At 32.1% G+C, this 16,282-nt stretch overlaps 2 protein-coding genes and 1 long non-coding RNA gene across 3 annotated transcripts in view; 2 read left to right on the top strand and 1 right to left on the bottom strand.

Moving 5' to 3' along the window:
• The first annotated feature begins 715 nt into the window (after positions 1 to 715).
• On the top strand, positions 716 to 5,614 carry LOC145321647 (uncharacterized). Its single transcript, XM_080163136.1, has 4 exons — positions 716 to 871; positions 4,490 to 4,632; positions 5,085 to 5,142; positions 5,465 to 5,614. The coding sequence occupies exons 1-4, from the start codon at positions 851 to 853 to the stop codon at positions 5,555 to 5,557; spliced, it is 315 nt and encodes a 104-aa protein (XP_080019262.1). The 5' UTR covers positions 716 to 850; the 3' UTR covers positions 5,558 to 5,614.
• A 1,140-nt stretch (positions 5,615 to 6,754) lies between these two features.
• On the top strand, positions 6,755 to 10,063 carry LOC145323236 (uncharacterized). The gene is made up of 2 exons (XR_013880889.1): positions 6,755 to 6,861; positions 7,484 to 10,063. It is a non-coding gene; the product is annotated as an uncharacterized LOC145323236 (long non-coding RNA).
• Positions 10,064 to 12,091: 2,028 nt separating this feature from the next.
• Positions 12,092 to 16,282, bottom strand: part of LOC145321651 (potassium voltage-gated channel protein eag-like) — a 78,570-nt gene continuing 74,379 nt past the window's right edge. Inside the window, exons 32-35 of the mRNA XM_080163140.1 lie at positions 16,016 to 16,078; positions 15,280 to 15,345; positions 14,501 to 14,604; positions 12,092 to 14,103 (exon numbers count right to left, since the gene is read on the bottom strand). Coding sequence (XP_080019266.1) covers positions 14,052 to 14,103; positions 14,501 to 14,604; positions 15,280 to 15,345; positions 16,016 to 16,078 — 285 coding nt within the window. The 3' untranslated portion in view covers positions 12,092 to 14,051. The remainder of the gene's footprint in view (positions 14,104 to 14,500; positions 14,605 to 15,279; positions 15,346 to 16,015; positions 16,079 to 16,282) is intronic.

The raw sequence follows: 16,282 nt of genomic DNA, 5'->3' as shown, positions 1-16,282 counted from the left end.
ACGGACATTTTGGTGATGATTATAGAGTTGCTTTCTAAATCGTACCTAACTATTAAAGGAATCACCATGCAAAATTTGAAATAGATAGGACAATTCTAACATGCCCAAATTAACGAAAAAAGCTATCCGTTACGGACGGACGTACGGACGGACCGACCCTAATTATAGAAAAGATTCGCTTTTAAAAACTTCTAGTTTGTAGAAACATGTCTAAAATGTGTATAAAGGAATTTTAAAACTTAAACTAATCTTGGGCAGGGATCTAAAGGGATAAGGCGATAGCAGATAAATTATGTACATCCTCAATGATTATACACAAAAATACCCCTTCTGTAGATTTAATTATTAGCTGAAACGTTTAGACACTCAATGAATTAACCAATCAAATTTGAAATAATTTTCCCAAAATTGATAAGCCAACGTTTAAGGAAACGTTATTTAAAAACTTTGAGGACTAGTTTAATAAACAACCCAATGTCCCCTCCCTCCCTGAATCTTATATGTGTGTGTGTGACTGTGTGTATGTGTTTGTGTGTGTGTGTGAGTGTGTGTGTGTGTGTGTGTGTGTGTGAGCATGTACGATCAGTTAAAACAAATCTACGCACCTTAAAACATTTAAAAATTGACTTTCTTCCTAAAAATGCGTTTTTTGCACATAAATTCTTAAATACACAATTCAATTGTTAAAAATAAACAGTAATTTGATTAGTGCTGATTTGGGCTTTTCTCATTTTAAGTGATAAGGATTAAATTTCATGTAGCAAAAACATTATATTTTAAAACAAATAGTGAAAAAAATATATAATAACGAGTTAAGAAACATTTCGATAGAATTATAAACTCTCTAAAAATGTCTTCCGAGCCGCAAAAGGTAATTTTTATTTTGACATTTTTGTTCATAATTAGCACAGCCTAATTAAATTATTTGAGTTCTGAAAACCTTCAGTGTCGAAACTTTTCCACCAATGATTTAAATCCACAGATGGGGTAATTTTGTTTAATGTAATTGTGGGTTTGTATTTATTCATTGTTAGTTGTGATTCATGTAAATCTTTAAGCTATTGATGTGAAGTCTGACATATAAACATGGCACATAGAATATCAACGTAGTTATGCTTGAAAAAGCAGGATCCGTGATTTAGTTAAATAATTCCATTTGAAATTGCTAAAAAAAATTTTATTTTTGCGGTGTAATGTTGGCGTAAAACTTGTTTTGTTCTGCAACTAAAAGGAAGTTGGTAAGAAGGGGGGGGGGGGGGAAGTGGTCTGTAGAGAAATTTTCATTTAGAATTGTTTGTCAGAATCATGGTCCCCTTATACCTGGAAAAAAGAAAGAATTTGTTAATTTTTGTATTTTTGACATTAGTAAAATGTTTGAAATAATTATTGTCTCTGTTTCATTGAGGAAACTAAAGGGATAAGACAATGAATGATAAAATGATCATTAAAATTAACTTGTCCGTAGAATCAAACCATATAGGCTAAAATGTTTTGATACTGAACTTATTAAACCAAATTTTAAAGATGATTAAAGTCCCTCCAAAGATTATGACGTCATACGATAGAATAACTAATGAGAGGCCAGTATAAATTATACCATGCATTGGTCAATTACAGTGTATACTGGCCTCTCATTGGCTATTCAATCGCATGACGTCATAATCTGTGGTGGGACTTTAATCATCTTCCAAATTTTAATTTAAGTACCCAAAGTTTTTATTAAAAAAAACGTGGTTAAAAAACTTTGGGTACCAGTAAAATTAATATTCCAATATCCCTTCCCTCCCAGCTTACATCTAACAATTCAAAAAAAAATATAAATTTCGTTTTCAATAAGAAAAAATCTTGCATTAAACATGTTTATGAAAGTGAAAATATTTAACACATGTTTTGTCCAGGGAGGGAGGGGGATACTGGGCTGTTTATTACACTAGTCCCCAAAGTTTTAAAATAACGTTTTCGTATTCGTTGGCCTATCAACTTTGGGGACTTTCAATAGATTTTGATAAGTTGGTTCATTAAGAAAAGTATACAAACTTTTCAACCACTTATTTTTATCTACAGAAGGGGAAATTTTTTTCAATTATAATTGGGGATGTACATCAATTTATCGGCTATTGTCTTATCCTTTTAGATCCCTGTTTTTTTTATTTTTAAAGTTCAAGATTAGAATTTTTACGACAAAAAAGTTCTCTATAATTAAAAACATATGTTAAACTCGGTGCCTATTTTTAGTAGCGCTGCTAAATGTTTTTTCATCCTTCATAGAAGATAGATTTTTTTGGTGAATATACTAAAAAAAACTACAACAATATTTCTGTTTTTCTGAAAACTTTTAAATTCCCTGTGAATCTTTCCATGATGACTTAGCATCTGCTATATGAGTCTACTAGCGGCTTCGCCCCTAGCAATTAAAAAAAATAATTAAGTACCTCTGGTGCTGCGACCACCACATTTTAAATTAACTGCCAAAAAAAGATGGGAGGATTTTTTTTGTTTTTGAGGGGGTTGTGGATGTCAACCTCCCCCCCCCCCCCCAGAAAAATAGCCTCAAACTTCCACAGAAACAGTTCCACAGGCAGACGGACGGACAGACATCAAGCTACTTTGTATTATTGAAACTCATTATATCTATCTGTTCGTCCTTGTTTTTTTGCTTCGTTACTTGAAAATGTCGCCATCCTTATTCATTATTCCTTTTCTTTAAAGTTTAATGTTTCTTCAGTGCTTTCCTTCAAAGTTCTTTTCGTGCATTTACACCCCCCCCCACTTTTATTTTAAAAATAAATTGAAAATAAGGGAGGGGTGTGATTTTTTGCCCATGCCTAAGCACCGTAACTCTGCAGAGCTACCCAGTGCCCAATATAAACTATCCTAACCTGACATAGAGAAATAAAACAAATAAAAATAGGCCCCCCCTTCCCACCTTATTTTCAATTTATTTTAAATAGAAGTGGGAAGTGGGGGTTTAATTCTCAACAAGGCATTTCAAGGGAAATTACCATTTCTTCTAAACAAAAGATGGAACTTACTTAACTAAGAAGAGAATTTGCTTATTAATTTTTACTCTTTTTCTTTGCAAATTTGAAAGAATTTAGTTTGGGACAATATTACATTCTTAAATTCAAAATTGTTAAACAAATATGTTATTGTTTTATTCCAGGGTTCTAAAGGAATAAGACAATTGCCAAAAAACTTAATGTACATACCCAATGAGGATACACAAAATTACCCCTTCTCTTGCTTACAATTAGTAGTTGAAACGTTTGAACACTGAACTTAATGAAACAACTAATCAAAATCCATAAAAGTTCCTAAAGTTATCAAGTCAAGGAATAAGAAAACGTTATTACAAAACTTTGGGGACTAATGTAACAACCTTATGTCCCATCTCTCCTTGACCTAAACCACATATCCAATTTTCCCTTTTAAATTTCTTTGTAACATGAACTCTTAGACTTTTAGATAGATCTGTAATATCAACATAAAATTATGTTGATAAGGTTAATTCTCTAAAAGCAAAGCAGATTATTGAAAACCAGAGTTATGGCAAAAATTCAAGTTTTTAAAAACTGCTAAAAAGTACATCAACCATTAAAACAACCAATATTACCAAGGATAATGGCTTTTTGTCAGGGATCGGAAGCCGCGTGTAAGCCTCAGTGAAATCGTCATTTTATCACTATAAAATTTAGCTGGATGTATAAAACTGTCTCTTTAGTAGACAATCCTTCTTTCAAAAATTTCTTTTTCTGCTCACAAGCAGGTTTAAAACTGAGACTAATGCGCGGCTGAGGTGCGGCTTCCGAACCCTGCTTTTTGTTATCATAACAAAAAGCCTCAGTGAGCATTATTATTTGAATAAGAAGTATAATGTGTCTCATTTTCTGGAGTATTAAATAATGTAACACCTAACAGATACCAATCCCTTTGATTGCCCGACTTTTATCAGGAAGTCCTAGCTGTGCAATTGCATGTCAATAAGTTGAACCTGGTTTAGTTTTTACTTCTACTAATATAAATATAACGTGCCTAACATTCCAGCAGTATGTACCATTTCTACCATTTCTTATGTGACAAGGTTCGGTTTAGACTCGAGCTGTGGGTTAATCCTTATAATAAAGTAACAGGATGTGTGTTTGTTTGTCTGTATGTCTGTGTGTCTGTATGTTTGTTTGTACCGAATGATCACGGTTACCGATGAACCGATCGGGTTCTCCTTAAAAGAGTAGCTTCTCATAGGTTCCGGGAAGGTTTATACCTATTTTAAGGAAGGGTACCTCCCAAGAGAAATCGCAATAAATCGAAATTTTTATTTTAAGTATAGAGACTCCTACGTAACATTGGTAGGTATCGTAGTGACTTGAAAAGAGACTTGAAAGCAACATAGCTAGGTAACGTAGAGACTTGAACAAAAAAAAACATTTTAAGTGCCACTAGAGGCCTCTAGCCGATAGTTATATTTATTAAATGGGGTGTATTTTTGCAGGTGCAAACTGGGAGCCACTGTTTCGAGCCAGACGGGTCCTTCCATGTTGTGTGCATGTTCGTCATTGGTGTCAGCATCTTCTGCGGTCTCATCTCTCTCATTTGCACCTGGAAGGTCATCAAGATGTGTATTCAAATTATCAGGTCAGGTTCTTTCAGTATGGCTTTTATTTCAGTTCTTTATGCTTATTCAAACAGAAAACAAATGCAACATAATTATTAATAATGGAATATATATATATATGGATTTATTGACAGAGGAGAATTTGTCTACAATTTAGGATGCTCATTTATTGGTCAGTCGTTCATTCAGGGGAGGGGATGGAGTAAAGGGGGGCGGATCGTAATTTTAGCCAGCTATGAGTATCACTTTATTAGACTTGAAAATTTGGTGCAACATCCATGTAATAATATACTTATTTGTACCATTCACATGAAAAAAATAAGAAGAAAAAAATAACAATGATGAAAACATAAAAAGGCGAAGCTTTAGAATAAAACGGCAAGACAAATGAATGTTAATACTTGTAATGTGTCATATAAATGTAATGGGTTGTTAAAAAATGTGTAGCTTTTTAACAATTATGTTATTTTAGAAATCCAGACAACGTTGGTGAGAATGTAAAGATGTATAAACTTCAGCCAGCATCACAGGTAAAATTATCTATATTACATTCAAATTAATAGTGTTACATTGAAGAATAATTACCCTAGCCATTTGTAAAAGTAAGGTATACAAATAAACAGAAATATATTTACTTAAGTTAGAGAAAACTAAGATTCTTTCACTCAATAACAGTCTTGTCCTTACTCTACACAACCGTGTGTCCGTCACCAGGAAATCGTGTAGCACATTACAGTGCTACACTACTATGGGACAATATCTTTTTAACTTTAGTTGTAATTGTGTTCATTTTCTATCTTTCTTGCAGCAAAATTACTATGAAACGAGTTGATGATTAATATTATATTTTAGTTGAAAGGAGATCCGGAGTTTGGTAGGAGTAGAGATGACATAAGACGATCAAGTCCAAGCTCTAGCAATGGGACAGCAAGGAAAATCATTTAAATAATTTTTTAACAAGGATTATAAAGTCCATAAAAAGCAGGGATTTTATTCTTTTGAGGAATCTGGTAAAAGTGTCTCCTAAAATGGGGACAAGTGTTACAACGTTTGGCTAAACTATTCCGATTGTAGTCATATTAGAATAAAATAAGACGTAAATCAAGATACCTTGGCCAAAAGTTGACCCCTTTTTTTCAGAAGACACTCTTACCAGCTTCTCATCTGAGTATAGCTGGACTAAGTGTTTAAAAAATCATCCTTGTGACGTCATGATAATGAGGGATTATCCTTCTATTTTTAGGGGTTTTCTTTCTCTCTTCTTCTCTCACTTCCCTTATTTTTATGACGTCACATGGCTGATTTTTGAGACATTTTGTCCAGCTACATTTGAGTGTTTGGTAAAATCTTTCACAAAGAAATTTTCCTGACAGACGGACGTTAATTCCTAAAATACTAGATTATTTTAAAAAAAAACATTTCAATAAATAAGATACTGATGATTTACTGAACTGTGCAGATGTTCACCAAGTTCGTGTGCACGCCTCAGTAAAGTGTGCAAGTGTGCATGTGCTTCAAGGGATGGATACTTAATTATTTTTTAGTTGTCTTGTGTAGTTTCTAGCAGGGCTTTACAGCACGGAGGGAGGATAAAATTAAACAAGTTTTTTTTTTTACACTAATCCTCATAGTTTTATAATAATATTTTCTTATTTGTTGCATTAAACAATGTTTAGGCCTTTAATTTAATTTTTGGTTCATTAAATTCAGTGTCCAAACGTTTGACCACTAATTGTTTTCTACAGGAAGGGGTAAATTTGTTTTACTGGACTAAGGAATGTACAGCAAAAAATCAGCCACTATATTAATGATTCGGCAGCTCTTATTAACAAATTAAATTTCCAAGGGACTTCAGCTCACTACTGACATACAGGATGCTGTGAGTATTGGTGCAAAAAATATGACGTAACAAAAAAAAATTAGCCAATGAGAGGTTGTTATTGACCAATGGTAAAATTTATAGTGGCCTCTCATTGGCTAATTTTTTTTGTTACGTCATATTTTTTGCACCAATACTCACAGCATCACATACAGTAGCTTCAGATTGTCCAAAATAGCGGTATCGGTCTGGCTATGCCCTCGTCTAAATAATGCGATTGTGGCTATAGTTTTAAGTATTGGACTTTAAAAAAATATTTAAGTATGTAACCTACAGGGCTGGAAGTTGTAATCATATGGCAACGCGTGGCAACAGTGTCAACAATATTGAAACTGTGGAAACTGTGTTTATCAAGCAGGACCAGGAAAAGGTAAACTTTTCGTATATTGAATAAACTGGATGTCTGTCTGTCTGCAGTTTAAGATCTTGCTAACCGCTAAACCAATATGGTTCTTATTTTCATAAGGGCTCCTTCCAGGTCCATGAAGATTTATAAATATTTTTGTCGAGGGTACATTTACCTTTAAAAGAAAATTCCCCTAAACAAATTTTTATATCTTTAACTATTTAAAACTAAAATTAATGTTAGGGAGGGGGGGGGGACTTAATCGACCTCCCTCCCTTCTCTTTGGTGCCTGAAAGGCCTCTTGGGGCATAGCCGCTAGTCAAAAACTAAAGCTGCAATAATGAAGCTTATTAACTCTATAATAACTTTCTGTTCTTCAGTCCATAACTCTACATGAAAAAGTTTAATTTTACCTGGCTGTTACATGAGATAGGACTCTGATATTATCTGGGACATCACCGTCAATAATTAGCATTAGTTTCTTGCAGCTTCACTTATCGATATTGTCATTTTTATTTGAAGCTAACCTTTGTTGAGGTTTATTTTTAAAAAATTGCAGGAATTAATTATCTATATTTGCTCTCAAAAATCAATATCTCATATTAGCTTGATATCATGATAAATTATTAAACATTCATTTTTTCAGGATTTTTCTGACTCTCCATGTATTTGCTGAACTGAAAGAATCTTAAGTAAACATTCCAAAATTTGTATTTTATAAAAAAAATGTGAAAAATTTGAATTAGTGGCTAACTTGCTGAAATGGATAAAGAATACGTGGATATATTGACAGGGAAAAATTTGTCGTCAATTTAGATAGCCTGATATCTAGTTGCCGAAAGTGTACGCAGTTTCCTGGGTGTTTCCTCATCCTAGCTCAATATTTACTACTAGCTACAAATCTTCAAACTTCCCTTTAAAAAATCAAAATTTGAATGTATAAACGATTTATTTATTATAAATTTGAATTTTTTAAATTTTGATTTTTTATTGAAGTTTGAAGCTTTTTTAGCTAGAAGTAAATATTGAGCTAGGATGAGGAAACACTCAGGAAACTGCGTACACTTTCGGCAACTAGATATCAGGCTATCTCAATTTAGGTTGCCACAATAGTCCTCATTTATTGGCAATGATTCATCAAGTAGGAGGGGGGGGGGCATTGGTTAAATGGGTTTAATTGTTATTGTTATTTTAGCCAGCTGGGAGTATCACTTTAATAGAGTTCATGAAAATTCTGGTGCAATATCCAAATAATTATATATCGATTGTTACCGTTTTATTTTGTTGTTTACCAGGGAAAAAAGAAACAGTGACAGTTAAATTAATCTACAACCCTTTTTTTCAACAAATATTGATTTGCTCTTAAGGAAGAATCTCATGTATACATATTTATTTTTTATTGTCCTAACCCCGTACCAATGCTTGTAGATGATAAGACTGGATCATGGAAAGAAAAAGAAGTAGCGGGTTTCGTCGTATTTTCACAGTAGCTTTTCTTCTATATCTAGCCCCTGCGGGGGGCTCTAAACCTGTAGGGCCACTTTCCTAATCCTGTGGGGCAATCATTAACATTTAATTAACATAACTTCCTACCAAAAGCTACTGTAAAAATACGACGAAACCCGCTACTTCGTTTTCTTTCTGCTATCCATAAGATTTATATCCCATTACCTTTATAAAATAAAGCCACTGCACTGTTATAAATGTATTTCCCATATAATTCCCATATCAATGATATACGAACACTGAACAGTGACATGCACAGGCTTTTTCCAGGGGGATATCGTAATGAGGCGTAAAAAAGGGGAAGTCAGTACTTTCCATTTTTAATTTTAAGATGTTTTGACCACCTCCCCCGCCCCCTTACAAGACCCTTCCGCAACCTTATGTATAAGAATAAATCAAATCAAGGCCACAAAGCCTATAAACCGCACAACAAAATGGTAGTCAATCCAATTTCCACACTGCACTGTTACAAAAAGTATATAAAGCAGGGCTCGGCAGTCTTTACCAATCCAACAAAATGGCATCATAAAATCTAAGTTTAAAACAGCAAAGTTTTAATTATATTGAAAATACGCCAAACGGCAGTAAATTGGTGGATTATTAGTGGCTTTCATGCAACTGTCGTGCTCTATAAATGTTTCAGAAAAACTTTTTATTTTGAAATAATCGACAAAAAAAAAAAAAATAAGATAAATGGACAAAAGTAAAGTAAAATTCATACAGACATTTACTATGGTGTTTTTTTGGCTCAGTAATTTTTGTCATAAATTCACTTGTCATAAACACATTTGTCATAAATATATTTGTCATAAAAACATTTGTCAAAAAGGTACATTTGTCATAAAAACATTTGTCATAAAGGTACGTTTGTCATAAAAAAACATTTGTCATAAAGATATGTTTGTCATAAAGGTATATTTGTCATAAATGACATTTGTCATAAAGGTACGTTTGTCATAATTTACTGGTACCCAAAGTTTTATACTGGTACCCAAAATTTTATACTGGTACCCAAAGTTTTATACTGGTACCCAAGGTTTTGTACTGGTAACCAAAATTTTACACTAGTACCCAAAGTTTTATACTGGTACCCAAAATTTTATTCTAGTACCCAAAGTTTTATACTGGTACCCATGACAAATGTAATTTATGACAAATGTACCTTTATGACAAATAGTTTTATGACAAATGTAATTTATGACAAACATACCTTTATGACAAATGTATTTTATGATAAACGTACCTTAATGGCAAATGAAATTTATGACAAATGTACCTTTATGACAAACTTACCTTTATCACAAATGTTTTTATGACAAACGTACCTTTTATGACAAATGTTTTTATGACAAGTGTTTTTATGATAAACGTACCTTTATGACAAATGTAATTATGACAAATATATTTATGACAAGTGTATTTATGACAAGTTAATTTATGACAAAAATTACTGAGCCGTTTTTTTATATTCATGTATAGTGTACATATGTATATATTTATTATCTTTGTTTTAAAAGATAAAACATTTTATATAAATTCTTTATAGTCTTTATAATATGTACACTTATTTTTTGTAAACAATTTTTCACAAATATTTTGTTAGATAGAAGCCTGCCTATGGATTTGGCTTTTAACTTATTTAATTTTTTATTATCAATTTATTGTAATTATTATTTTTTAAAGGTTGTTTAATATTCAATAAAAACATATAATCTTGTAATTGGTTAATGTTGATGATTTACATGCAAGTGTGTTCTATATAACTTTGTTTCCCCATGTCTGTAACATACAGTCAAGGAGATATGTAGAATGTTGGGATTCTACCATAGAGAAAAAAATAAAAGAGAGGAATCGAAGCAACTAGAAGACGAAAATAGGCAGTGGGCCTAGATGCCTACTCAGCACTGTTGCCGCGCTAAAATTTATTGCTATTCCACTACTTTTCAAATGGGAGGATTAAAAATTATTTTAAAAAAATATTTTTTTACTTTTTACTATTTTCATATTTAGGGCAAGAATATTAGATTAGATATTTTCGTTTTAATGTTTTAATTAAAAATTACATAGAATTTTATTATTATTTAAAAAAATTTGTTCATGAAAGATGAATCCTTCTATTTCTAAAAAGGGGGAAATTTTTTTCATAATGAACATTCAGCTGATTCTGACCGCCCACGGCTGTTTGCTAAATATTGCTTTTCTTTTTATTCACATTATTATTTATGATTGACTTACAAAAAGCCCTGGGCGGCTTTTGATTTTCGTCTGCTTCTAAATTTAGGGATGGGGAAGTAGTATTTTACCAGGAAAAAGGGGTGAGTATTCATCCTCTTATCCTTTTTCCTTATGGATTCTACATATCAAGCAACTTTAACCATCCTTACTCTCGTCCATACTCCGTTAATAAGGGTGGCTTAATATGGAACACCTGTCAAAACTCCCGGCCAGGGTGATGTAATATTTTAGAATTGCGGGTCAAAGAATTCTCAATAACAATCTCCGTGTAAATCTAAATCCTATTTAACTCCAGAGAATTGGCTACATAATACAATAAAAACATCATCTAAACATGATTTTCAAAATCTTTTTGAACACAGTAATAGTGTCTGACTGATTATGACGTAACAAAAAAAATTAGCCAATGAGAGGCCACTATAAATTTTACCATTGGTCAATAACGGCCTCTCATTGGCTAATTTTTTTTGTTACGTCATAATCAGTCCGACACTATTACTGTGTTCATCTTTTTTTTGTACAGTTAAGCGAATAAAAAAACCTATTTTAAAATATTTGCAGAAAATAGCAAGGGTACAAACTATGTACTGTGCAAAATTCGACCCTCATTTCCCCTAACCAATTAATATGTAAAGGAGATGTAATTTAGAGACTTTACAGGAAATTTATGTGATTGAGTAAAATTAAAATAATGGAAATTATTGGTTTTTTTCCTTGATGATAAATTATTTGAGATCCACGTGCTAAAATAATAATTCTCTTAGTTATAAAGAAACAATAACAATTTTCTCCTTAGGTAACACAGAGAAAATGAGAAAATTTACATTTTAGTAGGTATTTTACAACTATATAAGTTCGATCTTATAACGACAAATCAATTATATGCAGGCCATGATCAATTTTATTATAAGTAAAAAATCTATTAAAATTGAATTTCTACAGAAAGCTTTCGAGTTTGACTGCAAGAATGTGTACAGACTTTAGATGACTGAATAGCACAAGGACAAGTTAAACACGATTTGATACTGCTTCGTTACTATTTAAAGGTGCTTTCCCTCAAAACTATGAATGGAACACCCCCTGTCCCCCCCAATTGTTTCTAGCCTCTGTGAGGGGATCTAAATATGGGGGAACTGTCCTTGTGGGGCGCTTCAACCTCTCAATAAACCTAAATTAAGTACCAGAAATACATTTGTGGGCTGTATGAGGAAAACCGCAAGGAGGGAGGGGACATTGGGCTGTTTATTATACTAGTATTTTTTATTCATTGGCTTAACAACCTAGGGGACTTTTTTGAATTATGATTGGTTGGTTTATTAACTTGAGTGTCCAAACGTTTTAACCACTAATTGTAATTTTTGTTTTATCATTGGGGTGTACATCAACTTATCGGCCATTGTCTTATCCCTTTAGATTCCTCGTAAAACCGCCTATTTATGTAACTTTTGCTCGTTCGGACGGTCTTTTAAAGAAGCCATAGATTAGCTTCGCACAAAAAAATTATTCAATATGATAAATTGAAAAGTATATTAAACAATATATTTGATAAATACAAATAAACCTCGAAATAAAATATCTAAATATTACTTTTACAATATACAAATGCAGTAAAATAACTTTTATAATATATCATTATCATACGAGGGTTACAGTAATTTGTATGTTAAAATAATTTAGTTAGATGCACGAATAGATCACTGTTAAATGGTAGTTCAAATCTTTCCTAAAATGGTAAGGGAGATCCTTCGATAAATACAAAAAAAAACAGTTATACTTCCAGTACTTTTATATGAGGATTAATTAAGATTTATCAAAGTTTTAGTTCGTATAATATTCTAATATAAAGCAATCCATTCGTGTATTCAACTGTTAATTTTGTGCTTATACACAATAAATATAGGTTTAAATTTATCACTTCAATGTCTTTTGTTATCAAATATTCAATAAAGTATCCAGTGCAGATCACGGTGAAATGTTCCTGGCAACGATTATCTCCCAAAATCTATGAACTTTGCTTGGTACACAGACAAACCTCCTAATGCGACAAACGACCTAATGCGACAAACGTCCTAAACTTCATAATGCGACAAACCTCCTAAAGGAACAAACGTCCTAATGCGACATCTCTTAAGTAAAACGTCCTCAAACTTTCAAAAATTATGAAACAAAAAAATCTTCCAAAATTTGAGAACAAAATCCACTGACAAAAAAACGATTGGAACAATGGAAACCAATAAGGCGATAAAACACAGAGGAATATTTTTTAACTAAAATTTATTTATTTGATAACTTCATCTATAGGCCGAATTTTAATAATCTGTCCGACAATTTTCCTAAAGTTTGTGTTGGCTATCAAACGGCATGGTTTCAAACCCGATACATCTTTGCATTACAAAATTCGACCTTTAATTTTTTTATGAGGTTTTACTTAAGAGATGTCGCATTAGGACGTTTGTCCTTTAGGGGGTTTGTCGCATTAGGACGTTTGTCGCATTAGGTCGTTTGTCGGTGTACCACTTTGCTTCATTGGCTTTTGGCTATTCAGATTACTTATGAGCCTTGTCATGCTGCCATAAACGGTGTGCAGGCATCACATATATGCGTTCTGCCGTTTGGCCGATAGCAACCTTTAAAGTTGATTGATTTTTGGAGATAATCGTTAACAGGAACATTTTACAGTAAACTTCACTAGATCACAATAAAATAGCATTTAGAAATATATAATAAAATGCTATAAAAAAGTATGTATATGTAGTTTTGCTTTCCACAACAATTAAAAAAAGATCACATCTTTATCAGATTTTGAATTTTTATGTAACAATTTATTTTCAATGTAATTATTATAAATTAAATGCCCACTTTTGCTCTGCTAAAACTTAATAATCATTAGATTAAAAAAGAAAAGAATATTGACAAATAATTAAGTTTAAAAGCTCCAAAGTGTTTTCCTAATTTACTAATTTTGTAAATATACAACTTCTATTCCAAGCTTCTGACTTTTAGTAGCTCTACAAGCCTTTTCTAAACATTACTTAACCTTATAAACGAACGTAAAAGTAATTTTTCTCTTAAAATTTGTAAAATAGGTTATTAGTCTACAAAATTATCCTCAATTATTCATAATTTTTAAATCTTTTTTTTAAATAAAAATTTTCATTGTTTTTTTTGTAAGTTACAGATTGGAAAAATTAAATTTAAATACATTGTTTCTGATAATAAATAAAAAGTGACATGTGTATTGTGTAACGTCAAAAAAATATGTCTAAATTGCTTTCTTTTTTAGGGGTTTCCTTTCCCACTTTCACTATATTCTCCCTTTTTAGACGTATTTCTGTGATGTCACACATGACACTTTCTGTATCTCCCAGTCTTGCCATCTAGACTGGCTGAATATTGTTTCTTTCTTCTTCTGATAGTACAGAAACAATATGACTATTTTTGCTGGCTGTCTGATCATATTGAGCATCTGAATTTTAAACAAATGCTGACTGTGTTTCAGATAGTACACTGACCGGCTCGGGTTGCCTAAATAGAAATTATATTGTGTATGTCCCAAAAGATCACTTAAACTGGTGGATAGATCGTTAAACAATTTAAGTTTAGTAAAGTCCAAGGGATGTTTTAAGATTTGGGGCGGGGGCATGTAACCTCCCCTTCTAAAAAAAGCCCCCAGCAATCTATAGAATTATAAGTCAGGAAACAAAACTACTCTATAGCTATAACACAATTATAAGAAATCAGGAATAAGATATAGCCAACAAGCGAAAGAAATCTAAAATAATATTTGGAGGGGGGGGGGGGGCAGATTAAAAGGTTGTCAATTCTACTAAGTGTTGGCCCCTAACGACAGCTGAAAATCCCATATAGGTTTCGTGATTATTTCGAATTAATTTTGTTGTTGTAAGCTGTATATGAACTCTGCCTGTTGCGCTGTTGTTGTTGAGACATAATATTATCCATCAGCCTGTGTAACATATTCTCCAAGTTAATCATCCTACTCTCAATAGTTTTTATCTCATTCTTTACCTAAATATATTATAATATTATCCATCAGCCTGTGAAGCATATTCTCCAAGTTAATCATCCTACTCTCAATAGTTTTTATCTCATTCTTTACCTAAATATATTATAATATTATCCATCAGCCTGTGAAGCATATTCTCCAAGTTAATCATCCTACTCTCAATAGTTTTTATCTCATTCTTTACCTAAATAAATATATCATAATATTATCCATCAGCCTGTGAAGCATATTCTCCAAGTTTATCATCCTACTCTCAATAGTTTTTATCTCATTCTTTACCTAAATAAATATATTATAATATTATCCATTAGCCTGTGGAGCATATTCTCCAAGTTTATCATCCTACTCTCAATAGTTTTTATCTCATTCTTTACCTAAATAAATATATTATAATATTATCTATTAGCCTGTGGAGCATATTCTCCAAGTTTATCATCCTACTCTCAATAGTTTTTATCTCATTCTTTACCTAAATATATTGTAATATTAACCATCAGCCTGTGGAGCATATTCTCCATTTATGATACACAAAATTAACCTTTCTGTAGCTTTAAACTATTTGTGGAAAAGTTTAAGCAATGTATATACAAGATTAAATAAAAGTACCCAAAGTTTTTAAGGAAGGAAAAACTTTGAGTACCAGTAAAATCTAAATTCCAATGTCCCCACCCTCTTACCTCCTCTCTGTATTCAGAAATAAGATTACAAAGGTTTGCCGTACTCTCACTTGATACAAATTCATCCTGAAATAAATATCAAATTAACTTTCTTTGCATAAAAGTAACAGGATGTCTCTCTCAGTGTAGCGAAGGATCCTGCTGACCGCTGGACCGATATGGTTCTCCTTTTACAGTGAAATCATTGGATTGTTTAAATTAGTTTCGGAGGAGTGTATCTCCACCCATACAAGAAAAATCAAGACAAAGCCCAAATTGTGTCAAAAATGATCCATGTGACGTAATAAAATGAGGGAGATGAGATGAGAAGTGGGAAAAAAACCCCTAAAAAGAGATGAAGAATCCCTTATTTTTATTGCGTGATATGGATCATTTTTGACACAATTTTAACACAATTTGGGCTTTATCAACCCTGGAAAAATACCCCCTTACATTTTTTTTACTTCTATGAGAAGACATAATTTTCTAGTTTATAGCTAAATCAAAATTGTACAAACAAGTTTAACAACATCCATGAGAGGAAATATGTAAAATATTTATAAGCATGGCTTCGAAACCGATTATTATGCACTGGATTAGAAACGGTACTCAGCCATAATGAAAAAATCATGTACTGCATCGAACTACAGATAATTTTCCACAAATATTAAAATATAAATCATAAAATTATTTGATCTTACAATTTTTCATTTTAATATCCGCAAAATGCTGTCTATAAAACGATTCGAACTGTTACCTGATCTTTTGAAATGTGTTGGCTAAGAACTCCTGAATTTTTCCTCGCTCCTCCGCTTGAACTATTTTACAAATTTTATTTACTTCATATATTAGGTAAATTAGGTAAATCTATCTCTTAAAATATGTCTCGTATATTTCTCAGTGGGGCTTATTGGCTTTCTAGTTAACTAGTATAAACTATAAGTAGGGATAGGTCAATGGACTGTTTATTACAATAGTCCTCAAAGATTTATAATAACGGTTTCTTATTTGTAGGGGAATTTTA

Source organism: Acartia tonsa, chromosome 6 (genome assembly GCF_053477335.1).
Source record: "Acartia tonsa isolate MP-2025a chromosome 6, ASM5347733v1, whole genome shotgun sequence".
Classification (NCBI taxonomy): domain Eukaryota; kingdom Metazoa; phylum Arthropoda; class Copepoda; order Calanoida; family Acartiidae; genus Acartia; species Acartia tonsa.
The sequence above is the reverse complement of the archived record's forward strand: the minus strand, read 5'-3'. Positions and strand labels throughout refer to the sequence as shown.